General features: G+C 36.1%; 1 protein-coding gene across 1 annotated transcript in view; it reads right to left on the bottom strand.

The window, feature by feature from the left end:
- The window catches only part of LOC310889448 (uncharacterized protein), a 58,395-nt gene extending 41,929 nt beyond the window's left edge, over window positions 1-16,466 (bottom strand). The window contains exons 1-3 of the mRNA XM_083816919.1: window positions 5,096-16,466; window positions 4,811-4,923; window positions 3,953-4,005 (exon numbers count right to left, since the gene is read on the bottom strand). Of these exons, the coding sequence (XP_083673045.1) occupies window positions 3,953-4,005; window positions 4,811-4,870 (113 nt within the window). The 5' untranslated portion in view covers window positions 4,871-4,923; window positions 5,096-16,466. The remainder of the gene's footprint in view (window positions 1-3,952; window positions 4,006-4,810; window positions 4,924-5,095) is intronic.
- Between the last annotated feature and the right edge of the window lie 11,382 nt (window positions 16,467-27,848).

Genomic DNA, 27,848 nt, shown 5'->3' with positions numbered 1-27,848 from the left:
TACAGAACAGGCAGACCAATAAGAAGTTGGTCAAATCGATTCTTCATCTTAAGTCCATGAAGTCAGACCATTGTGGGGAACTGAATCTTATCAACTCTACCAAAAAAAAAAAAAACTACTTTTCCAAGGTAATACAGTTTTCAGAAATATGGAGAGAAAAAAAAAAAAAAAAGCAAGGACAGAAGATAGAGAGTTATAGAGTATGTGTCAACTAAAAACAGCAATTATTTTAAAATAAAAATATTTCTAAGAGCTTAAACAACTAGTGATTCCCCTTAGTAAGAACTTCTTGAAATCAGAAACAACACTTACCAGAACATATCTTAAGACTTAAACAGAAGAAAAACAGGATGGAGAAAAAATCTAAAATGAGACCAAGTATCAACACAAATGTGCAAAGGAAAAGCATATCAAATATTACCTACTGTACAAGTGATGAATGCCAAAATAAAGCTTTCATTTATAAACCATATTCTTGAAAATAATTTCAAATTTTGAGGTTATTTGGTTCAATTTTTCAAAAATACCTCTCAAAACAATACTTTTCTTACCTCTGCTTTCATGCAAATGAAAAACACTTCTCAAAACAAAGTAAGGTTTAATATGTTACCATCCTCCTGATCAATGCTATGAAAGCATTGTCAGAACACTCCTGTCACTAATGTTTAAAGCCCTGAACTTCACTTATGCTAGCTGTGCACCAATAAATACACCACAAGCAAGAAAAAAAATCATTCTTGGAACCTGAGAGAAATGTGGAGTGGCACAATTGTATTTAAAGTTTTAGTACAGTCATTTGTAATGGTGTATGAAGATAAGCTTTAGAATCCTTATGAACCAGGTGGTTAGGAATACTGTTTCAAAAACTTTTAATCAATCTTTGGTGAGTTAGTATTACTAAAATACTTAAGCAGAAAAGTTGAAATTTCATTTGATGTGACAGATTCATTTCCTAGCATTGGCAACCACTGAGTTTAGGCATAGTTCACACATTAGTATACGTCCACATGACTATATATAGCTAATATAGCTAAGGAAAACTCTGTGTTAAGGTTTCTGACTGCAGGATATTAATCAATAGACCACTAGCAACTGAACAAATATTTGGATCCCAGATTCCAAGTATTTGCCACCCACCTGTATTTCAGGATTTATAGACTTGAAAGAACGTCATTCCAAATTTAGGTCAACTTCAATATCTATAATATGATTTAGATAAACTTAGATTTTATTTTCTTAACCTTTTAATATTGTTTCACTCTAGATGAAGGTGACTACTGTCCCTTTGCTTAGCTGTAGATAGTGATCTAACTGCTTAACTGGAAGTACCAGAGTTTTTTAATATATAGCAACCGGACACAGTCTATTTCCACAAGGGAGGATCTACGTTTACCTGTCTAAGGAGAAATAACAGAAAATAGGACTTGCTGAAAAATATTTAAACAAACATAACAGTAGCAGAAATAATAACAATAACAGAAGATGACATGAATTAATGACTGAAGAAAAGATACAGAAATATTTGTCACATGAAAAAGTTCCATGACTCATTACAGAAGGAATGATCGGAAGGACTAATTAAAATAAAGATGCCAAAATATACTTCTAGGGAAACTACACAGTAATTCACACTACTTTCATCTGTTTTGAAAACCTTTGAGATACTGACCATATTATAACATCAGTATTGTATTGGCATACCGCTGGATCTCTAAATACCCTCCGAAAGGAAACTGAAACAATTTGAGGAATACATATATATATATATATATATTTTTTTTTTTCTTTGAAGTCTGTATTGACCATCAATAAGTGGATGGACTTATTACTTATAGTAATAAGGACTACTTATAGTAGTCCTTTTTTTTGCAGAGTGGAATGTATTCTGTCATATATTTCAAAACTAAAAGATCATCTTGTTAAAATGCGAGCTCCCTCCCTAATAAATATTAGTACTTTGATATCCATCCACCCATTTTTTGGACCCAGTAGTACTTCAGAGACATCTTGACTTCTACTTAGCCTAAGATTTGTTTAGCTTACAAGATCTGTCTGGACAAAGCCCAGCAACATCATGGCTGCAAAATAAACATCATGGCTGCAAAGTAGTCAAATTTTAGGATCTCAAGGAAAATTAATAATTTTTAAATTCATTTCAGAAGCCTAAAATATTTCATTTAAAATTGACATATATTTTCTCCAAACTAATAAAAAATTTCTATTTTTTTTTTCATTCAGTGATGTTCCTTCCTTGACAAGGCCACATTTATTAAATCATTAACTAAACAGTAGAAGTGTGCAGTAAACTGTTTTTATATGGTTGTTATTTGATGGTCTCCACCCTAATATCCATCCTGTTAATGATCAGAGAATACCCTCACTAATTTGCGTCTTGTACTGATTTTGATAGTGCCATTTGGAGTGCAATAATTCCACATATATTTCTCAACAAATAAGAAAACTTATTCAACCACCATTTTACTGCTAGTGGGATGAGCAAGAGTAGAGGATGACATACTGCAATGTACAGAAACGGTATGCCTTTCTTAAAAATAGTCCAACGGACAGTACAACTGCTTAGAAATTTTGTTGTGAATAGATGTATCATTTATTATAAAAAACAAAACAGGACAAAGAAACAAAAACTATACACTTATGCTTTTTACACATGATTGTACAGAAAGTGTCCTTCACTAAGTGATGGAATATATCTACGGATAAATTGGAATGAAATATGTATATATATATGCATACATATACATGCACAGCCACCACAAAGGGACAGAAGCTGTAGTACAGCCTCCTGTTTCACACAGTCTGATTTTTCAGATCTTCACTTGGTAAATTTAATTTTAATCTATACATTGTTTTTATTAATTAAGAAAAGAAAAGAAAAGAAAAGAAAAGAAAAGAAAAGAAAAGAAAAGAAAAGAAAAGAAAAGAAAAGAAAAGAAAAGAAAAGAAAAGAAAAGAAAAGAAAAGAAAAGAAAAGAAAAGAAAAGAAAAGGAAAGGAAAGGAAAGGAAAGGAAAGGAAAGGAAAGGAAAGGAAAGGAAAGGAAAGGAAAGGAAAGGAAAGGAAAGGAAAGGAAAGGAAAGGAAAGGAAAGGAAAGGAAAGGAAAGAAAAGAAAAGAAAAGAAAAGAAAAGAAAAGAAAAGAAAAGAAAAGAAAAGAAAAGAAAAGAAAAGAAAAGAAAAGAAAAGAAAAGAAAAGAAAAGAAAAGAAAAGAAAAGAAAAGAAAAGAAAAGAAAAGAGAAAAGAAAAGAAAAGAAAAGAAAAGAAAAGAAAAGAAAAGAAAAGAAAAGAAAAGAAAAGAAAAGAAAAGAAAAGAAAAGAAAAGAAAAGAAAAGAAAAGAAAAGAAAAGAAAAGAAAAGAAAAGAAAAGAAAAGAAAAGAAAAGAAAAGAAAAGAAAAGAAAAGAAAAGAAAAGAAAAGAAAAGAAAAAAATAAGCTTTTTCATGGGCTTTATCATTCATAGTTGTATTCATACAGATGCAAGTTAGAGAAAAGAAAAAAAAGCAATCATGTCAAGGAAACATGAGACTGACAAGAGAGAATTACTGTAGGGGTGGGGCTGAGAGTTGTTTTTTTTTTTTAATGGCAGAATTACCTTGCTCCTCTAGACACTGACAGAACTTGAGAAATTGCAATCTGGTAATTGGCAAAAACCTGTCATTTCAAACCCAAAAGAATGCTAAATGCCTTTGTTTCACACTAGAGGTCACCCCCGGTAAGAAAATATAATTGTAGCATCTTTTATTTTCTTCCTGTAGATGTTCCAATATTGAAAATCTGTTCTTTCTAGTGTAGAAGTGTTGGTGTTTTTTGTTTGTTTTTGTTTTTTTGTTTTTTTGAGAGGCTGGAATGCTAAACATCATTTCAGTCAAGCAAAAAGAAACTTCATTAAACTGGATTTGCCTTTTGCTATCATATAGAAACTGTTGTTTACTCACCATATTGACACAGCCTTTGTTAAAGAAACCATGCTCTTGATTTTAGGGATTGTCTGTAAATAAACAATCTGATTATATTTCAACTGAAAAAAAATACCTATCATGACTTTTTTTTTAAAAAAACGTTATTGATAAAGGTCAGCATTGACAGGTGAACACTGCAGTATACATGTACACAAAATATCTGACATTTATTTGCATTTGATTAAAAGAAGTAGAATGTATAGAATACTTGAAGTGAGTACACCTCAATTATTAGTCTTCATAATTTCTTTTGAATTTCAACAAAATGCTTGTATACATCACTGTAAGTCATAAGCTTAAATATTTAGGTGGATTTGCGGAAAAAAAAAACAAAAAACAAAAAACAAAAAACACAACTTTACACAGATATAATGATTATTTGCATGTGTATGACTGCATATATAATCTTCAGTTTCGAACTAAGATTTCATAAATGAGTGTTTGAAAATAGAGAGAAAAAGGTTAGAATTTTTTTATTTATTGGAAACAAGTTTGTAATAAATGTAATTATGAAATGTTTTTAGTTCTTTCATTACTCCATAAAAATGCCACGTATTCATTAAGGAAAACATAAATTGCTTTAAAACTTTTAGTTACCAGAGCTTAAAGTGTTCACTTATCTGTGTTCACTTCATTCTTCCATTTTTCAGCAGGGCAATTTTATTCTTAGGAGAGATACTACTAAGTTTTATACAAAAAGTCTGACTGCAGTAAATAAAAAAGAACTGACAGGATCAGGCCACTTCACCAGCTTTTGGTTACTATGATTCTGAATAGCCTGAAATGATAAATGTGCCAAAGCACGTTGGATAGTCAGTGAACCATAATAGCTACCTTTTCCCTGACGATTCTAGAAAATGATCCATCTGGCTTGACTGGATTTTCCAGCTTCATTTGGATAGGATGTTCATTGTTGAAAATGGATAATGTATGCCACCTTCAAAATGCTGTGAGACAAAATTTTGCATCACATAGTCATGCAGTTCTGTTGTACAGATAGGGATCTACAACAAGCCTTGGGGAACAGAGGGCAAAGTGAAAAACACAACAGAAAACAATAAACAGTAGTTTCATATACAGTTACTATTGTAACATACATACAGCCATGTACAGACTTACATTTCTCAGCCTAAGAGTTCTTGTAATGCCTGTAGACTCTTGTTTGCCTTTAATATACAGAAATTTCTATAATTTAATGAAGAATAAAATAAGTAAATTTATTTTGCTCTTTAATAAAGACAGGAGTGTGGCAAAGTGGTGTCAGTTCTTCTTACCAAATTTTTCTAGTTCATTCCAGACAAAATCATTATATAAATCTAGTATGATAAGGAACAAACACTTCTGTTTTATCTTGTAGGAGTTCATGGAAAATTTTCCTTTGGAAAGAAAATTTGTTTAGGCAAAGACATAAAAACTCAAAGTGGAATTACAAAGTTTGTAAGTCTGAGGAGTCTTACTAAGCTTATTTTAGATTGGCATGGAGTTTAGTTTTAAGTATTTTTTGAATGACAGATTCACTTTCATTTACACATAATGTACTTATGTACGGCGGTGTACTTATGTATGTACATACTTATGTATGGTGGTGTTTAAAGAAAGGTTGGATGTAGTACGTGGGGACGTGGTTTAGTGGGTGATATTGGCGGTAGGATGATGGCTGGACCAGATGATCTTGGAGGTCTTTTCCAACCTTAATGATTCTATGATTCTTCCCCTCTACTCTGCTCTTGTAAGACCCCACCTGGAGTTCATTTCTGGTGCCCCCAGTACAAGAAGAATTATTAGAAAGAGTCCAGAGGAGGACCACGAAGATGATCAAGGGACAGGAGCACATCTCCTGTGAAGAGAGGCTGAGGAAGTTGGGGTTGTTCAGCCTGGAGAAAAGAAGGCTCCAGGGAGACCTTGTAGCAGCCTTCCAGTACCTAAAGGTTGCCCACAGGAAATCTGTAGAGGAACGCTTTTTTCAGGGGGTGGAGTGATAGGACAAGGAGGAATGACTTTGAACTAAAAGAGGGTAGATTTAGATTGAACATTAGGAAGAAGCGCTTTACTATGAGGGTTGTGAGGCACTGGAATAGGTTGCCCAGAGAAGTTGTGGATGCTCCATCCCTGAAAGTGTTCAAGACCAGATTGAATGGGGCTTTGAGCAACCTGGTCTAGTGGAAGGTGTCCCTGCCCATGTCAGGGGAGTTGTAATTAGATGATCTTTAAGGTCCTTCCCAACACAAACCATTCTGTGATTCTATAATTTATGCTAAAAACTTAGCCATGAATAGTAAAGAATAACAGACACACCAGAAAAAAGTTGATACTATCTCAATAATCAAGAACAAAAAATAACCCCAATCTGAGTGTCTTAATAGTTTAGTAGTTAAATTTTAAATTATTTTGCAAGTAAAGTTAAATAACAGCAAAATCAAAACTTGAACTAGTTTTATAAATGAAAAATTGAAAAATTTGATATTTTCTTTGCTATATTGAAATACTTAGTGATTTAGTTCTGATTTGGAAAGGAACTAGCTCTGTCCACTCTAAAAAAGCAAGAAAGATTGATTTTTTTATTTTTATCTTTATTTTTATTTTTATTTTTTTTTACTTCCCAAAAGCTCCTCACAAGCCAATAGTTGTTAACTTTATCATAGATATGCTCACTACTAAAAATTTATTCCTAAAGAACTTTGCATATAATGAACATACAGTATAAATATTTGAGCCAGAATTGAATTTAAGGCATTATGCCCCCATATACTGTAATCATTAAAGATAAAAATTTAGTCTGAAATGAGTAGCAAGCTTCTATGAAGGAGAATCAAAGTCTCTCACATATTTTTCCTTGTGCAAGAGACTCAGTCAGCTCTTAGGATTTTGGTAGGAAAAGTTATTTTAAAGTAAGAGATTGCTTCTCAATTTCTCTCATGTTAAGGTCTAAGTAGAAGTGAAAAAAGACAGAAAAATAAAATGGTTTTCTTAGTAATCTTATTTTTGATATCTTCCACCTTCTTTCTTGTTTCTAACAAAAGGAAATCAAGAATCAATCTCAGTTTGGGAAATTCAAGGAACAATTTATTTCACCTAGAATCCAGAAGTTTTGACGGTTTCAGTTGCCTGGAATTATATCTGAATTTTACAAAACCAAAAAGGCTTGCTTTTTGCCTCTTTCTATGCAAGAGCACAGTCATCTGGCATAGTCCATTTCATTTTAATTAGCCAAGAACTGATTTGAGTGCTGGAAACTATGAAGTTATAGGAAGCTTCACCCTTGCTAATATTCCCAGTTACTCTGCTACAACCGATGCGACTGTTCTGCCAGTACAGATGTCTTTCTTCTGGTGCCAAGCATCCTCACCAAGACCTAGTCACAAGTCTCTACGAAGAGTCAAACTATGCAGTGCAGAAATCCTCTGGTAGCTGGTGGAAGTCTTTGCTATCTGCTGTCTGGGCATAGAGGCACCTGCCTGATGCACTAATCTGAGCACTGAACAGCTCCAGGAAAGAACCTGATATTGGGAATTCTGTCTACTCACAGATTATTTTCACTCTGACTGATTTCATGAACGTTCATACATTCATGTTCAAACATACATACATTCAAATAGATATATGTAACTTCAACCGTGCAACAAAGCAGCCCTGGACTGACAAGGGCCTTGTCACGTATGCTGTTCCCTGTCTGGAAGAGGTTTCAGACAGAACAGAAGATGAGACTAACGTGGAATGACTTCTCTGGCAGAAATCTCATCACACCAAGAGAAGGGCACAGAGTGAATCAGTTCTTCCAGATGGTTTGTAGAAATGCAATTTCAGAGTAAGAGGAAAAGAAAAATAAGGTGGCAGGGAAGCTGGTGGAGAGAGGAAAAAAATAAGCAGCTTTCACCTGATTTCTGACATCAAGCTGCAGCTGAAAGATGGTGGCTGCTATGGTAAAATAGAGGAGGAAAGCAGCAAGCAGAGAAGAGTGGGATGTCTGTGGTACAGCTGAGAGCATTTAGGACTTGAAAGGATAACAATCAAAATCCTGATGAATGCTCAGGAGTGCGACTGTAATAGGGAATGGCAGCTGTTACTGTTTTACTTTATATATTTCACTTAATGTACAAGTTGTTAGCAACAAATTGAGTCCAGGACTGGAGCAGAGGGACAGATAGTCTAAGCCTGAGGTGGAATAAGAAGAGAAGGTGAGAGAGAAGGGAGCTCAGCCTCGCTGGCTGGAGTGGAAAAAAAAAAAACAAAACAAACAAACAAAAAAAAACACAGACAAGAAATTCAGGGAAAGCAAAATTTTCTAATTTTGTTTGCGCAATAAATTCACCTTACTCCCAAATAGAATTACGACATAACTTTATGCCTTTGTGAAGCAGAAAGAACCTTGATTTTTCAGTTTCACCTGGAAGGCTGCAAACAGTAGCCCTCAATTCTGTCCTTAAGAAGAAATATTTGTCAAGTTAATCCACAAGACCATACAGAAGAAAGAGTGCTTGATCTGGATAATCCCCAAGTGGGTGATGCCCAAGTTGTGTGCCTCCAGTATTTCTCATTTTCCACAGTAATTTAGAGTTCAAACCTGTTAAACATCCTTTCCTTTCTTTTTTTTTTCTTTCTTTCTTTTTTTTTTTTTTAATGTAAGTGAAGAGGACCATTCATGGATTGACAAGCCTTTTACTATAAATGTTGGCCATTACTGAAAGATAATACAAATGCCTAAAGCTCTAGTACAGTAATAAAGATTTAATAGTGAGGTGTAAGATGTTTTACAAGACCATTTATTAAGACTGCAAACTAACAAAACAAAACAAAACAAAAAACATAATTTCTATGCTAGAAAACAGGTAAATTAGCATGAGAAAGCACTCAATATTCAGCCCTATTTTTATTTGGTTATAGTGAAAAAATAATAATAAAAAAATGAACAAACAAAATCCTTCTTGCTAAAATTTTTTAAGAGGTTCTGAAAAAAGAGAACTAAAGGGGTTAAATTTTGGATGTTGTGACATACAATGCATAATGCCAATGCATAGGTTTCTATTCTTCTCAAGCCTAATTTACATACTAATTTTTTTTTTCAAACTATGGTATAAATTAAAACACTGCAGTAGGATATGGTTCAGCATGGTTAAAAAAAAAAAAAAAAAAAAAAAAAAAAAAAACAAAACAGCCCTCTCTACAACGGTTTATTTATTTTGTTTAGAAACATGAAAATGCCTATTTTTCTTTGTAATAGAAATCTTCAAATCGATTCAAAGTACCAGTAGTAAACCAACACAACCCATAAACTAGCAGAACTTATAACCATCTGACATCTCAACTTTCTGTCATTAAGCTTGTTGTTTGACAAGTATTTTTTTAAAACAATGTTAACATAACATTCAGTGTTTGAGTAAATGAGAATACACTACAGGGAGATTTCTGTTACTCTAGTTCTGGATGATGGCCCAAACCAAAATTCATGAAAGATTTTCTAGATGTTCAAATGCAGGAAACATTGTGTGCTGTATCTCCTACACTATGACAGCAGATGCCATCATGGTTGCGTAGGAAGAGGGAAGCATAACAACAAAAAGTGAGAACCGTAATATCAGTGAAACAGACAAGTATTTGTTCTTGCAAGTTAAAGCTTTACAGAAGGTGCTCAGACAATTATTGTTGCATTCTTGGTTGGCAGTTTTCTGATTTCCAGCCAGAACTCACATACCTTTCATCATTTTAACGTGGGAAATGACAAGCTGTTCTCAGAGATGAACTGAGCAATGAAGGACAGGAATCTCCCACTTATTTTGTCACATGTGGTATGTATGTTTTTATTTCTGAAACTGCATTTTAAAGTGCACCTGAGACACAATGATTAAACTCACTGCAAATATCCTGACCTCGGCCAAGTTGAGTAAAACACTTTTATACTGGGGCCTACATCCAATTTTATTGAAAATGGCTTGGAAACTTATTTAATTGTGAAATGAAATTAAATATTCATTGTTTTCTTCTTCCACTATGCATGCAACTACAACCATTTTTCATTAGAACTCCATTTGTCTAATGGCCTTTTCTGACTCAGAAAGAAACCAAAACATTGCAGAAATATACCATTACCAAAAAGATGTTTGGTAGGCATTCAGAAACAAGGATACATCCAGTATCTGATAATATGCAGTTTAATGTCTGGTGTCCCTTTTACCTTTTGTTTTTTTCTTCCCTTAATCTTTGTACTGTCCATAGTTAAAGCTATTTTTATCATTATATTCGTTGCCAAAAAGATCTCTCCATTTAGAAACCAACATGTACCTCTCTGACCCTGTTCCAGAGTCTGTCCTTTGACAAGGAACAAGAGCAAGCTGTTGGCTCAGTGTCAATGGCAGGCTTTAAAGTCATCAGCAATAGGAAACAACAAAGAAATTCAAGCCCTCTTCAACTCGAAATTGTCACCTCTTTAACATTCATTCTCGTTTCCCTGCCAGTACAGCAACCAGAAGTCTGCAACAGCCTCAAACTTAAGCCTTAATTAGAAGTAAATTTTACTAGCAAGCCAGGTGGCAGGACATTTTAGGATATATGTGAGTGATTTACAGAAAATAAACTTTAATATATAGAAAAAAATAATAACAAAACAATATTTTAAAAGTAATATCTGGGCTTCTATTCAATTGGTGCATTTGTTTGAACTAATCCCCTCCCCTACACATAAGAGGATTGGAAACAAAAACTCCCCAATAATATGGTCCAACTATATTATACACTTTTCAACTCACAGCAAGTAATATTGACAGGTAACTTTACAGATCCAGTTCATGGCAGGAATATATTTGATCCTTAAATTAGTATTTAAAAATCCAGACTTCATTTTACTATTTATGTGTGTAAATTTACAAATGTCTTCTGAGTTTCTCCTACTATCCATCTGTAGAAAGATAATGATGATCATGTATACTTCTTTTCATGTGGAAAAGAATCTTCTTGAGTAACACTGAAAGTCAATAAATGCATGCTGTTCATGCACTGAAAAGCCCCTTTTGAAAAAGAGAGAAGCTCGGTGAAGCTTTTTTCAATTTTTTACCTATAACACTTAAAGAATACAGTGTGTGTTCCACTTACATAGTCTTCATGGCAGTTTTCATTTACTGTCACCTTGCCATAGCGTGGATTTCAGACAGGATGAAGATACATCTTTGTGTTCTCTCCGCACAGCTCAGCAGATTTAAATCTGTTTGTTTAGACAGGCAGGAGGAGAGACTAAAACAATATATATGAATGTGTAATTGATCCCAATTCTTTCCAACTCCTTGACACTAGGTAAAAGGCAGAGAGTTTCAGGAAAAAACAGACACTTATTTGTCTGTAAGAACAAGCTAATTCATGTAAAAGCAACCTACTTATATTATTAGATTTCCTCATTACCTAGATTGTTAAAAATCATAAATTAGCAAGCTAGAAATATTGAAGATTTAAGTTTTAAACATCAAAAACTTTAAAGGGAGGCATGAGAAGAAAGGAAGAACACTTCTTTTTATTTACCATTTTTGTTTAGTCTTTAGGGTAAACCAAGGTCCAATTTCAAATTTTTCTCTATAACTAAAAGTGAAGAAACTTCTCTCTTTGTTTTCTTATACCCTCAGTGAAAGATGTACTTCCTATTTAATGTCTGTTCTGAGGAATGAGAGCTTGAGGTAAACATTAAACTATCACCATCTTATAAGAAAACAACAAGGACTGGCTGTGTTGCAAAATTGTCACTAGAAAGAAGTAAGTGATTTTCCTGTTGCCTTACCTCATGAATAGATAACAAGTTGCATTCAAAACAAACCAGACATAAGACATTTATTTCTTTGGGTGTGCAGCTGAGCCAGTGCTGCTGCTCAGGTTCCTAAATCTGGAGGAAGACACAACTATTTACAGGGCTATGATGAAAGGCCCTTGCTCTAAACAGTAATTCAAATTCTAGGAGCAGCATGACCACATAGTGTGGCCACCAGTCACGGCTTACCAAGTCCACATTTCAAAGGCCAAATTTCATGAATCTTCAGATCAGACATACTTTAGATAGCAAGCCCACCATAGAGAATGCAGTAGATCTCTGGCTTAAACCATTCGTCTGTTTTCAAAAAAATGAAACACTCTTAGTTTACAAGATATCACAGAAGCATATGATAACATAAAATCTTCCTCAGTCAAAAATAAAACTTTTAAACTGTGTATAATTGAAGATGCATTGTCATCTGCCTGAACCAGTAGCCCAAAAAAGGCATATTCTATTACAGGTAAAACCTAGATAAACATACCCCAACTTTACCTAATATTTGCATTTTTTTTCAGTTTAATCTAAGTACAGCTTTTATTTATTTTTTATTTTATTTTTCCTTCAGTAACAATCCATTGCTTCTCTGATTTTTCTACTGAAGCTATCTCAGCTGATTTGCTTAACAATGTATCAATGACTTCATTTCTTTCTCTCCAATAAAAAACAAGTTCCAGTAGTCTTTTCTCCTTCCTTTCATGAAAACTCAACATCTCTAATGGTTTTTCCAAGCTAGTCTGAATCATTTTTAGGTTGCTCAAAGTGCACAGTGGTAATAGGTCCTTGTCAGCGACAAAGTTTATATTTATGTTCACTGCCTATCTTCACGCTTCTCTCAGTCTGGAGAAGGATTTATAAAAGTCAGATTCCCAGCTGTTCTTACTGCTCACATTTTCGTAATAAATATTGAACATTTTGTAAAAACAAAACAGAGTAGTGAAAAGATGAAAATTAAATAATTGACAATAATATGGACGTAAGTCTGAGCAGCAGGATCAGCAAAACTGTAAGGGTTATTTATATTTCTATAAAATATATCTATCATCTAAAAGATGATTGATAAGTATCTATAATTTAAAATTCAATTGCACTTAGATGGGACTTCCATGGGAACTAAGTGTCCAGCTCCAGCTAAATAACAACAAAATTTTTGAGCCTCTAATTCCCACATTCTACTTTGAAAATCCCAAACATAATCCATTTGGAGAGTATATCTGTCCACCTACATTACTCTCACAGACAGGTTAAACATGCTAGTCCTATGTTATGTAAGTTCAAGCTCACTTAGTCAAATGAGGATGAAAAGGAAATAATTATAAAGGCTGTGGGAGCAAGGATGAAAAATACTTGGTAAACTTATCCTAAGCACAGCAGTTTAGCATTCAGTATAAAAGGAAACATACATTTTTACCTGTGAAGTAAGCATTTGACACTAAAGCAAAGAAATGAAAGAAATGCTACAAAAACTTCAGTTCTGTTTTATGCAGTGTCTCCTCCCTGATGTATTTCTGCAATATTTTCTCAGCTAGAGAACTACAGCAGCTTGAAAACTGTAAGTTCCCTTGGTTGCTGTTTGTTTACAACATAGTACCACCTCTGATTCCACACATTTCTTTTAGGGTAAACTGCCCTTTCAACACCATCAAAGAGAAACGTCTTTTGAATCTCCTTTTCCTTTTTCCTTTTTTTTTTCCTTCTTTTCTCTCTCTTTTTTTTTTTTTTTAATCTTCCTGACAATAGGAGAAATCATGTCTGTGTAAGGGTGCAGTGGGTTATAGTTCAATTTAAGAAAAATCCTTGGAGAATTTAACTTCATCCACAGGCAAACAGAATAAGCTAAATTTTACAATGAAAGGAGGCTGAATTTCTGAAATGGCTTTTCACCTTAGAAACCTGAATTCAAATCCAGTTATGGATGCCACAAAAATAATCTTATGATTGTTCAATTAAAAATATATTTTGGCAGTTCCGATTGCCCAGAATGTACCAGAATGGCAATATTGATGGAAAAAAAAAAAAAAAAAAAAAAAGGTATAAGGTTAAAATCATCATCATCATCATTTCATTTAGGCTTTAGTCTCCTTACTTTATTTAATAGTGAAATTTCCCTCTCCTCAAAACAAGCAATGGAAACTGTGTGCATAAAACAACCAGATCACTCTGTGTCTGCACCAGACCCTCAACTGCATGTGAAAATACAGTCCTGTGAATCATTTAGTATAGCATTCAGCACATGCTGGGACATGCTTTAAAGACAGCTCTGCTCAAGGGCTGTGTTTCACTTCCTCACACAATTAATTGCATTATGAGTCAGAGTTCTAATGAAGATGAGTTGTTATGTCTTTATACAACTGTCCTGGGAGAGAGAGACAGCCACAGAGACAGGGAGTTTGGACAGACATACATTGTTTATCAGGAACAGAATGTCAGGAGATAAATGGTCAGAAACCACAGGATACTTTGGTAGGTCTGTTATAGTGATTTTATTGTCTCAGGTGAACCTTACAAGTCCCTGAAAGCTGAATATAAAGGAGCTTGTTAAGAGCAAGGGAGGAAAGGACACAGCCAGAATAGATAAACAGAAAACATCAGAGTACCTTAAATGTAGTAAGTATCTAAAAGGCCTGCAGTTGCTTGCCTGTAGTTCCAACTGATATATATCCCACATTTAAAAGTATTACAAAGCATTTCCCCAATTTCTAATACTGATAAGGAAGCATAACAGCACCTATCAGTACAAATTTTATTCAAATTTCAACTAATATATCTAAATTGAACTGGATATTTTCCAAGGACCAACATGAGATCATAGAATCAAAGAATCATAGAATATCCCAATTTGGAAGGAGACCACAAAGATCATGAGTCCAACTCCTGGCTTCACACAGGTCTACCCAGAAATTCAGACCATACGACTAAGAGCATAGTCAAAGATCTTAAACTCTGACAGGCTTGGTGCCATGACTACATCCCTGGGAAGCCTGTTCCAGTGCACAACCACCCTCTCAGTGAAGAACCTTTTCCTGATATCCAACCTGAACCTCCCCTGTTGCAGCTTGACTCCATTCATTGGGTCACTGATCGCTGGTCACTGAAGAGCATAGATTGGCACCTGCCCCTCCACTCCCCCTCGTGAGGAAGCTGTAGGCCGCTATGAGGTCTCCCCTCAGCCTCCTTTTTTCCAGGCTGAACAGGCCAAGTGACCTCAGCCGCTCCTCATACGTCTTCCCCTCTAGGCCCTTCACCATCTTTGTAGCCCTTCTCTGGACACTCTCCAATAGCTTCATGTGGGAAAAGAATTCGCAGGGAGTTTTGTGCTGTTTCACGCATCCCTGAATTAGAGATAATGAGGAAAACAGCAGTAGAACCAAAAACTTGAGCAAGGTCGAGATAAAGTAATTTGGCTACAGTGTTAAAGATGAGCTTTGGGCAGTGGCCAATTGCTGGCTGGCTCAAGGCGTGTGTCCGAGGGTCTCTAAACAATTGTATGACAGATTCGGGCGCGTGGACAGTGTGTGGGGCTATGGGGAAAGTATATGTAGTAGTGAAAAAGTGCAATAAACGTCTCCTGTTCAAGAGCCATCAGGAGTCCGTGTCTTGCATCCCTTCAGTTTCACATCCTTTTTGTACTGTGGTGCCCAGAACTGCACGCAGTACTCAAGGTGAGGCTGCACAGTGCAGATTAGAGCGGGACAATCACTTCCCTCAACCGACTAGCAATGCTGTGCTTGATGCACCCCAGGATACAGTTGGCCCTCCTGGCTACCAGGGCACACTGCTGGCTCATATTCAGCTTGCTGTCAACCACAACCCCCAGATCCCTCTCTGTGGGGCTGCTGTCCAGCGTCTCATCGCCCAGTCTGTACGTATAGCCAGGGTTGCCCCTTCCCAGGTGCAGGACCCAACACTTGCTCTTGTTAAACTTCATACGGTTGGTGATTGCCCAGCTATTCAACCTGTCCAGATCAGATATTGCTCAGCTCTCATCTGTCCAGATATTGCAGTTACCTTCAGATTTTGACTGAAATTGGTTCTCATCAAGAATGGATTTTCTCACTGTGTAAGATGCTTCCTTTGCCTTTTTTTTTTTTTCTCCAAATTTGTGCCAAGACGCACAACAGATCATGGAACTGAAATAAAAACAAAGCATAAGAACAATTTAAGACTTGCTCTAATTCCAGACAAACTTCCAGCAAAGACAAAATGAGATAAGTGTTAATGTTCTGATACTCTACAATAAAATTAGGAATTATTGAAACAGTGTAATGAATGACTATTACAACAGAGAAAAACCATTATATTTCTATAATAGTAATACTCTTCAGTCAGCAGACACCCTTAAACTCTGAAAGATATCAGTTCCAAATATTTCCTGCATCAATGGGGCTTGAAAAAAGAAATATCTGCCCAGATTCAACTGATTATTCACAATTTTGTGATTCTGTAAGCAAATTCTTAAATACCTATATCCTTACAATCTATACAGTGAGATTCTGAAGGAAGACTTTGTTTATTCTGGGTAAGTACTTTTTTTTTTTTTAACCAAAATTCAGTATCTGCAAAAATTTTGGATCTTAGGCCCATAAAGAAAAATTTAGTGAACATGATACTCAGTGAACTAGCAGGTAAAATAAATACACACATGCACATATATAGTATCTTTTCCAGCTACCATTTTATGTTATTTTAGGTTTTTCAGTGACCTATTCAACTACTTCCATCACCTTTATCAGTTAGCATGCTACAACTAAGGTTTATTTATTCAACTCATAGAAAATATTTTCAACACCACATTTTCATGACAAATTACGTCTCTCTCTCTCTCTCTCTTTTTTTTTTTTTTTTTTTTTTTTTAATCTTCCTTAGCTTTTTCCCCGTACAAAAATGTAATCCTGATCAATACTGGTAAAAATATTTTCTTTAAAAAAGTTAAATTGATGTACCTGTCTATTACTCATACAGTAACTTATTTCCCAGTTCCTTTTTACCTTCCTCTGAGGTATACACTACCAGTAGTTCTCTTGCTATCAGCTGATACCTGCTTTCTTTGCTTTTCTCTATCTGGCTAATGCAGTTCACCACAATACACTACATTTTCCCTTTTTAGTACCACCTGAGGGCCAAACAAAAAACTTACAGGAGTCAGGTAGGATTTATGAACAGCTTAAGCTCACTCTGTCAATATAAGGAGGAATATCACCAAGCTGCTAACACCCCAGGATCAGGCATAGCATGCTTATAAAGCTGACCTCCCTAAGACAGCAAAGATGTAGCTTTTTTGTCAAAGTGTTTCAGGTTACAGCCATTTTTGTAGAATACTTAATGAATGGATACTTAATGCCAGCACCTTCCTTTTAAAAGTATTGTCATGAAGACAAGGGGAGGGAGGAGGTTGCGGAAGGTTGGGGAGTGCAGGTATTGCTTTTGCTTATTCAAAATTTAGCGGAAAAGAAGAAAATCCCCAGGTCATATGTGCCTGCAAAGATGCTGAAAGACAGGCAGGAAAGGAGTAGATAGCCATCGTGAAGAATAAGCCAGCTATTAGGGAAGAATTAAGGTCATGTAAAGGTTATTTTCCATAGTGTCTTTTTATGTTTTCTTTTTTATTTTAAATATTCAGTGGCATTTTCACACATAAGCTTCTTACAATCACATTGCATTCAAAAAATTTAAGAATTGAGTGTACTCTACTTTTTGTAAAGAGGAGAAACCTCAGAGTGTGTCAATCTCGGTTATTTTACCAAATCATTCACATAGCTCTGATTTGTGCCTCTCTATATGTGTACTTAATGTCTATCCGTCCTATGACTTTACAAAATAACTATCCCAATAGTGTATAAGCAAAGTTTTGCATTTCAAATGCAATTGCAGTCCCATGAGAGCTAGATTAAACACCCAGTTAAGCACTGATTTAAATGTAAAATTAGATTGGATTACCATAATGGCATTCAGCTTGATCTGAACTCAGAATGTTTCTGGGCTCATTTATCCTTGCAGAAAATCACAGTGTTTTGCACTGAGATTAACACTCTGACATGGCAAACAAGCATGCCACATAACGTCTAAGGAAATAAACTTTAAAGTGAAAGAAACCGAAAAGCATAATTACCCAAGGCAAACCGTTTTGTTCATTCAGTGATTACAATGCCTTTTAAAGGCTTATAGTCTACCATAGTATAGAACAATTTAAACCTCAATTGCTTTCCTCTGTGAAACTGAGGCACTTCTCTTTTTTTCCCCTTTGGATGGACTTTTCTTTTAATACAATGGTAGCTCAGACACAGTGTATATCTACCAAGCTTCTCAGAACATGGGAGAGAAAACTCACATCATTACGCATTTACCTTTGCATTAGGTTGCAATGCACAAATAAGCAAATAGCTTAACAATTCCAAATGAGTATAATTTATTTCAGGTTCAAGTATCAGCTTGCTTGTTTTGCTGCTGCTAATCACCTCTTAAATAAACAATTGCTTTATCTATGTACTGTGCCTCATTTCACTTTCAAATTATGCGTGTGTTTTGCTCCTAACAGCTTATTATGATCTATAATTAACAATTTTGCTGAAAGCAGAGCCTTGCATTGAAAAGAGCCCACATGTTATCTGGGAAATACTTGAAAAAGGAGGCCTCTGTTTTAATAACAAACTGACAACTTGAAGTTGTGTATGTATTCTGGTACTATTGTCTTATCCACTCTACTTCAATATATTCATGGATACTCAATATTCAATATATGTAATATATTGCATACAATATTTTTGAAGCAAAAATATTAGTACTTGAAAAGAGATTTTCCACAGCAATTTTGGACATTCCTACAAGCTTGCAGTCATTCCTGGGAAAGTATGAGCAGAATCTAAACATCAAAAGTGAAAAGTGCTGAAACAAAAGAGGACTGGAGACAGAAATTGATGTAGCAGGAACAAAAATGCCCACAAATTCACAAATTCTTAGCAAACGCTGGCATAACCCTTTCCATGACACACTGCTCTATGGCTGGGTTTTGTGCGTGAAGCTAAGGTGACCCTGAGCATCCACTTTGTAGGATGGGTTTATAGAATCCAGAAGTTTTGTGGAAAATTCCTAATATTTTTTTTTTGAAAGGAACAAAATTTATGAGTTTTCATCTATATCACTCTTGCACAATTTTTAAGTCTGCAGTGGAAAAGTGAGGCCGTGAGAAACTGATTTCTAACTGTCTCTGATCATCTGCATGCCTTAAGTGTGAATAATAACCTCAGTAGCACTGCCATGCAAAGGATTGCAATGTGGGCCACACTGGGAGCATTTAGCTTCTACCATAACAAAAAGAAAGAAGCAAGAGTACAGATATAACAGCAGAGCTAAAATTATAACTTACCAACTTAACCAATTAATCATCGTCTTTACCATCTGCATTACAAGCAACTGGTTTTAAAAAATCATATCTCATCTTAGACTATTGGTACAAGAAAGAAGGATGCAGCTCATAACCCCATGACCTGGGGTATCCAGTAAAATGCTTTAATTTATTAAATATCGGAACTTCACTTTTTAATATGTACTTGCTAAATGAAAGAAACAAGTGAAAACAATCAATCAAACAAAAAAGTATTCAACAAAAAAAAGGTTTTTGGAAGAACTTGCAGAGCAACCCATAAATCTTAGAGGAATAATTCCAAGTTCTTCCATATAAATCCCCTCTTTTTTTTTTTTTTTTTTAACTTTATGTGCACACAACCGAAGTATATATTATACATTCTTCAGGGCAAAAATATTGTTACTTAAATTACATTCATATGATTCCTTGATTAAAAAAAAAAAAATCAATTTGCCAAATCAATTTTTCTTAAACAAGTTCATCATACTCTGGAGCAATAAGCCAATCAATAGGGAATGTTTTTCAGATGCTTTGCAGCCATCCCACTTTAGTAATTGCTAGAATTTCATATTGACAGGTGATAGGATGCTTTGAAGGATGAATTGATCTGTTAGCCTGTAGTGCTACAAGGCAACAACGAAACAATAAAGGTATACTCCCAGAGGGTCAGGGTTTGGAAATCAAACAGGAGGTAAGCTGTTACATTATGCATTTGACCCTGGAGGTAATTCAAAAGTGCAAGTTCCTTGGTTGCATTTGAGGCCACAAAAAGGAAAGAGGAAAGGAACAGCTACTGCATAATTATGAAATGATTTTTTAAAGAAGAAAAGGATGTTGCATAACACCACTTGATGGCGTGTGCTAGATGCATGGCACCAAACAAAAATAAACCAGAAACAAATCCAGAAGGTTGCTAAATGTTCATCAACATCCCTAAGATTTCTTGGTTTTGGTCACAAGTTATTGGATCATAGAATCATAGAATGTTTTGGGTTGGAAAGGATCTTAAAGATCATCTAACTCTAACCCCCATGCTACAGGCAGGTATGCCACCCACTAAACCAGGTTGGCCAAGGCCCCATCCAAACTAGACTTGAACACCTCCAGGGATAGGGCATCCAAAATTTCTTTGGGCAACCTGTTCCAGGGCCTCACTGCCCTTACATTGACAAATTTTCTCCTAATGTCTAGTCTAAATCTATCCTCTTTTAGTTTAAGACCATTCCCCTTGTCCTATCATTATGTACCCAAGTAAAGAGTCCTTCTCCATCTTTCTTATAAGACCCCTTTAGGTATTGAAAGGTCACAATGAGGTCTCCCTGGAGCCTTCTATTCTCCAGGATGAACATGCCCAGCTCTCTCAGCCTTTCTTCATAGGACAAGTGCTCCAGCTCACTGATCATCTTCACAGCCCTCCTCTGGACTCGCTCAAACAGGTCCACATCATACATGTGCTGGGGGCCCCAAACCTAGGTCCAGCGCTCCTGGTGGGGACTCACAAGGGCAGAGTAGAGGGGGACAACAACTTCCCTTGACCTGCTGGCCACGCCTCTTTTGATGCAGCCCGGAATGCAGTTGGCCTTCTGGGCTGCTAGCATGCACTGTTAACAGGATAGTCATGAGAAATTACACGTAAGCAGCTAGAGTGAGTAAAAGGATTTCTTACTAACAATATAGAGTGGAAAATTATTTGCCCTGTAATTATCTTCAACAGCTGCACTCCATATTTCCACAACCTACCATCTCAGCATGATATCACAATATATAAAAAACAGCTACTGAAATCAAGGCTTGATTCATTAGAAAGAGTACTCCCAGTTGTGTGCTCAGGTCATATTCTTGCATACCTTTTGCAGAAACATGGCAAAGCCCAGAATCTATCCACAAAGCTGAAAGGAAAATTTAAGGCCTGTATTCATGTCACAGAATCGCAGAATCACAGAATTGTAGGCGTTGGAAGGGACCTCAAGAGATCATCAGGTCCAACCCCCCTGCCAAAGCAGGTTCCCTAGAGCAGGTTGCCCAGGTAGGCGTCCAGGAGGGCCTTGAATATCTCTAGAGAAGGAGATTCCACAACCTCCCTGGGCAGCCTGTTCCAGTGCTCCATCACCCTCACTGTGAAGAAGTTCTTTCGCATGTTGGTGCAGAACTTCCTGTGATCCATTTTGTGGCCATTGCGCCTTGTCCTGTCCCCACAAACCACTGAAAAGAGGTTGGCCAAATCCCTCTGTCTCCCACACTTAAGATATTTGTAAATATTAATAAGATCCCCAAATACTAATGGCCAAAGGTTTGGACTTTATCTAGGCTCAGTTAAACCACTGACTTGGCTACAAGAGTGAAAATTAAAAAAAAAAAAAAAGACATTTTTTTCAACATTTCTGAAAGTCTCTAATTGAGGAAGAAGCAATTAGATAAGGATATCAAACAACAGTATCAAATCTCAGCCCAGAGAAGTTAAAAGCATTGTGATCTGCAGGCACAGGATTCAGTACTGCCCTCTGTTACTTAAGTACTTGGAGCTTTCACACCTTAGGACAGACTCAGGCGTGGAGAGCACTGTGCTGCACAGCACAGAGCACTAGTGCTATCAAACACACACTTCAGGCACCACTGCCAGTGAGCAGCACCTGCCTCCTGTAAATGTAACCAGACACCAAGAATGCTTGAAAGCTTTCTTTTCCCTTTCTGGTCATTAGTTCAAACCAACTCAGTATCTCTGTTAAGCCGATACAAGTAGATTAGCGGAATATATGGAAAGCTAGTCATGGCACCACAAATTTTTTTTTTTCCTTGTGGAAAACTGGGACACTGGTATGCACTTCTTCCAGAGGAAGTAAAAGAGAAAAGCCCTGTACTGGGAAAACAATTGAGTGATACCAGAACTTAAATTAGGAATAGTACTATCTGGGTGACATGTTAGGCCATGTAGTCTCACTGAATATATATCTTAATGAAAACCTTTACTCATCTTGCAAAATACTTCTTCTGACATAATCTGAGCAGTGTCTCAATATGACACAGCCAGGACATGACTCTTAGACTGCCTTAAAACTATGTATTTCCAAAGAACCTGGGAATACTTGTCATATCATATCCTAGTCCACCATTTAGACCACGCACCCAAGTCTACAACAACTGGAATCTGCAAATAAGTCAACTTGAAAGTAATTTTTAAAACTCTTCACAATCAAAGTTTCGTTGATCTCGAGATACAATGTCAATATCACATATTGTATGAAAAATATGTAATTAGTTATGTCAGTTTTAAAATCTGATTTTTATATGTATACTTTTTTATTTTTATGAGAATAATCACCAGATCTTTTCACATTCTTATCTCTGTGCCTAGCTGGAAAGTTGCATAAAGAAAAAAATCTTAATAGTATCAGGAAATGCTCTTTAACATAGCATTTGCAAAGCTGTAAGAGCTAATTTGGCACAGCTGGGTCTATGACAGACAAGCCCAACTGCAATGAATAAATAACTACTATTAGGCACGCTAAAGGAACTTAGTGATATGGACAGAAACCAGTACCCAGTTCTGAAGCAGTTAAACTGAATCACCCATAGATTTCGTATGAAAATATTCAACCTCAGCAGCACAATCTCTGAACATGTGCTACTATAAAATAGGTATGATAGGAATTGATAGAAATTGAGTGTTAATATTGCACCTCATTGTTAGAATGAAAAGCTAAAAATGCATTTTTGGTTTTGAAATGAACAATTGTACAGCTGCCACGTTAGTGTGGATCATAATGCAAGGAGAAAGCAACAGCAGCAAGTACAGGGGCCGAGAGGCTTGGTTTATGTTCCTAACTCTTACTTATTTACCCCTTCTCCCCATCTATCTTTAGTAGGGTCATTTTCTGTTGCATCTTATCCATTCAGATACATGTTATAACAGAGTTTTCCACACCATGTGGGGGATATCATTAATGTGTTTTTACCGAAAGAAATAAGTTCAGCAAATTAGACCATTTTTCACAAGTCACGCTGTTATTCTCTTAGTTTGCCATTCCTGCAGTTCTTAATCTTAGTGACTGAGAAAGTGCTATTTCTGGTTTTATTGATTTTAAAAGTATGGGTCTTGTGCTTACATTCTGCTACTTGAGTTGAACAGCTTCTAACAAAGGAAAATTAGTTCAGTATTTATTACCATAAAGTGCGCTGTCAGCCAAGAGAAAAGTAAGAAAGAAGCAGAGCATGTCTCACTTGTGCTCAAAGTGGCACAAGCACAAAATCATTTATAAAATCTGACTAACTCTTTTTGTTGCTAAGCACAAATTTAAGGATACATCTGATCATCTAGGCCCATAACACAGCTGAGGTGTGCCATTTCTGAACCATATCCCTGTAATAAAAAACATCTTGTTAACAAACATCCAGTAGACACTGAGATTTTTAATAGGGTGTACATATAGGCTTTTATCCTGCTCTTTGTGGTAGAAGGGCAGGAAGAGGAAATTCCTCCATTAATTCAGGAAATTCCTCCATTAATTCATCTCCTAGTTCTGCTGCAGGACCACAGGCAAGCAACTCCACTACCCCTTACTAGTGTTACCTATCTTCATTTCCAGTTCCTCTCAACAAGGACTGTTTCATTAAAGACTTGTTCAGCCCCTAACAGTGCAGTTAAAAACCCCAAGGCAGTTAATTCAGTGGCAATTGACAGCAGTTGCCTTAAACAGAGAGGTAGACCTAAACATAGCCTCTCCATGCCAGAGTACCATAATCAGTTTCCAATAGATGCCACAAACTGCAAGTAAGCTTCTAGAGAGAAGTAATTTGAAAAGGTGGTTGCAACAAGAAACAGAAGAAAATAAAGAAAATTTGAAAGACATCTTTAATGTCAGAAGAATCCTTTCTACCTACTAATACCAGTGAATGCTAACAGCCTGCAGCTCATCAAGGCTTCCCAACACACAGCACCTGAAAGCTGAGTGAGAAACCTCTGGTATTGATTCCTCTGCAGGGGTGCTGAGAGACATGTCCTGCGCAGCTAGCTACCAGCTGTGAATTCATGCCCAGCAGCAAAGCCTTCCTGGATCAGGCTGCAGCCTATTGCCCCAGCTGCAGCAGTTAAACACATTCAAAGCAATTTTTCTGAGAAGTGCACATTTCATATGTGCACTTCATGTGTACACAACGGATACTCACAAAGTAAATAGGACATCTGAAACAGAACAGTAAGAGCACAGGTTAAGACTACAAAACAGTCATATCCTTACAACTAGTGTACCCTAGGAGCTATTTGGAAAAGGCTATTTTTCCCTGACTAAAAGAGTGCTTTGTTTTCATTTACCTTTTCGTACTCTGAGTTACCAGTAGCTTCTGAAATTACCCAAAGAGCTGAAGATGGGAATACTATCCCCATAATTCCCTTAAAAACAGGATGACACCTGATGAGGACTCTACTGACATGTACAATTGAAGAGTAGCACCAGAAAAAGCATCAAACACTTCTGATATTGTAAGGTGTCTATATGTACACCAGCAGTACATATATAAATATAAACACCACATATATATACCACACATATATATGTGGTAGCCTGAGGCTGCCAGAAACTTTGCCTGCTGAATGAATTATAGAACAGGAAGCAGATGGGCTGTGTATATGAAACAACCACTATCTGGCATGATGTGCTGCGCAATTTGGCTGCAAAGATTAAATTGAGCTATTGAATGTTTAATACACTATGCATAACAAATACAGCCAGAGCCACAAAACAGCATAAATTACAGAATTGGTATTCACGCTGCCTTTCCCAGGAATCAATACACTGCCACAGCTCATAAGAGTCTGTTGTTTAATACACATAAAGAAGAGAAGAATTCTTCTATTAAAATGAGTTATCTGGGCTATTTACCAAAGGCAGTGATTTAACAGTGGTAAAGTCTATGTAGTGCTGTTGAATGCAGATGATAATACTTCTTGTCCTTGTCGGCCTATTTCATTGCTCCTATCAGTTGCTGCTGCTGCAAGGTCCCCTGGGTACATTAGCAGTCAGCCCAGGAAGTGTGTTTAAGTAATGGACATAATGTTCACATTTGCTAGACCAGCCTTCTCCCTAATCATGAATTATTCTTCCCCAAGGCTCAATTGGAACATTACTTTAGAAGCAGAAGATTTAATCCTTTTCAGCTGATTGGAGGGAATGATTACAGTATTATTTTCTTGTACAGGCTGTCTCCAGTGAAGGTGCCTTTTTCTGTCCCCATCTTTAATAGGCAGCAATCTTTATTTCCCTGGAGGGAAATGGCAATGAATTCAAAATGGGATAAATCTCCAGGAATGCGAGGTGCTGAGACTGTAGATCACTGCTGGTTAGTTAATTAGTTTAGCCTCTGCTTGTTTTATCTCCAGGACAGAACACCTTGCTACAAGGGAAAAGGAGGAAAGCATGCAAATAACCAATCCCACTGCCTACAAAACTCAACCTCTGTGCACCTTATTTTTAGACAGTAACCTACAGCTTTGATTTTTATTTGAAGTGATCAGTCAAATAAGCAGTGCACTCTTTCCTTGGACCATTCCAACTCCTAAGGATTATTCAACCTGCAGAAATGGATTACATCTTTATCCAGTGGAAACTGTTAAAACAGATACAGACAGGAGACAACAAAAGGAGACATTTATAGACTAACGTGAACGTGATTGCTGTTGACATACAGAGATGTGTTTACTCAGACAGTGAATCTTGCACTCTGTGAGATGGAAAAATAAATACATTCATCACACACAGAAGCTAAATGCACCTTTGAACACTGGACCCACAACAACAGTTTAAGTTTTTAATTACTGATATTTCAGCGTCAAAGGTGGAAAAAAGATCATCTGTCTTCTGCTTGAGAATATGGTTTGAAAATCTAATAATTCTCAATCACTTTTCTTTCAATATACTGGGGTAAAAGTGAGTACTCTGAAGGTTTTCAAATCCCTGCACTGAATTAAATGAAAGCATTAAATTAAAGTTTTTCCTACAGTATATGCACACAATTTTTATTTCCCCTAAAGGTTTCCTCATGGGACCTACTTTTAAAGCAGTAAATAGAGGAGAAGAAGAAATACAGGCTCATTAATACATTTGTAACCCAAAACCTGATCAGTCCACCATCTTTAATTTAGAGAAAGGCACCAAACTGACGTTTGCAATTTATTTACAATTACACAAGATCATGCTATCCTGACCTTGCTTATAAGTATATTATATGGCCAGGAGATGAGTACAATGCTTGCAAAGAGTAGAAAATCAAGAATGCCTGGGGCTGACATTTTTCAATCTCTACAACAGCAGATAAAATATATATATATATAAAAAAAATAATCCCAAAACAATCTTTAGAGTGAATTTTGCAGGAACAGGACATTGTAGAATAATGATTATTTTGTTAAATCTAAAACATAAAAAATATGAATGAGAGGCTTTTTAAGGACTATGCCAACTTGGTTACCTTTCTGTTTTTTTCTTTGATAGAAAAAGTTATATTGTAATACAGAATTAGAGATATGTAAGTTAAAAGTAGAACCATTTATTTATAGCCACTTCAACCGTTTAAAAGAATGATGCTGCAGTTCTTGATAAGTTGAAAGGTCACAGAGAGCTTTTACCTTGGCACATGGAGAGGGGTGTGAGGATTTTCTCAGTACGTGAAACTGGAAAGTGCTGATGTTCCCACTCTATGGGCTCATGCTACAAGCAAAGCACAAAATCTTTCCCCTGAGGTTCCTCCCTCAAGCATTTCAAACTGAACTCAGTCACCAACTGCGTAAGAGTTAGCCCATAAACTATGTTTGGATTTTACATTATTTGGTTTCATTTTTTGCTGCATTTACACTTCTTTGCATAATGGGTAACATTCACAGTCCAGTTATTCTCACTAAAACTCATCTAAATTTAATTTGCTACAAGCAATGATGCACAGCCTTAGTTTGAACAGAAACTCTACAAATGTCACAAATGAGACTTGCATATAAGATTTTTTTTCCTTAATGTATAGTGCATTGTCCTTCTAGATCTGGACTCTTAGCTGTAACAATATATAATTGTGGACATAGATTTACTTTGAAAAGAAATAAATTCATCACTTTACTGAGCTCCAGGGAAGTGTGTGAAGTTTTATTTATAGATAGGTAGGTAGATAGGTAGATAGGTAGATAGGTAGATTGATAGATAGATAGATAGATAGATAGATAGATAGATAGATAGATAGATAAAGCAGTCTTGAGACTGAAAAAAATCAGAAGAATGATGGCTGGTGCTGAACACAGTTGGTTCTAAAGATAATTAACATCTGTATACTAAACTATTGCCAGTAGTGGAAAAAGAGTTTCCTGGAGACCCTTACTTCAATAGATTTATTTTTATTTTATGTTTTTAATATTTGACCCCTAACTGCAGGTACACTTAGCACTTCTGAAAGACAGATTATTAATTCAAATGTAATCACCTGTGGGAGCTCCTAATATTGGAGAATACAAGTATGAATCCTTGCAAATTTTGCAAGAGGAAAAGGTGAACATAGAAAACAGAGCCCTCCCACACCAGTAAGGTAAAAAGAGAGTTGGGATTTCTTCATCTGTGATGTGTTAACAAGGGTTGGGAGGTATGGCAGCTGACAGCAGCAACTCTCAGGAATTTTAATCCGCATATGACTCAAATAGCATAGTCAATATTCCTCTGTAAGTAGTATTTCCACCAGTAAATATTGGGTTGGGT

Source organism: Anser anser, assembly GCF_964211835.1.
Source record: "Anser anser genome assembly, chromosome: Z".
NCBI classification, from domain to species: domain Eukaryota; kingdom Metazoa; phylum Chordata; class Aves; order Anseriformes; family Anatidae; genus Anser; species Anser anser.
Note: the sequence above shows the minus strand (reverse complement) of the source record. Positions and strands in the feature narration are given on the sequence as shown.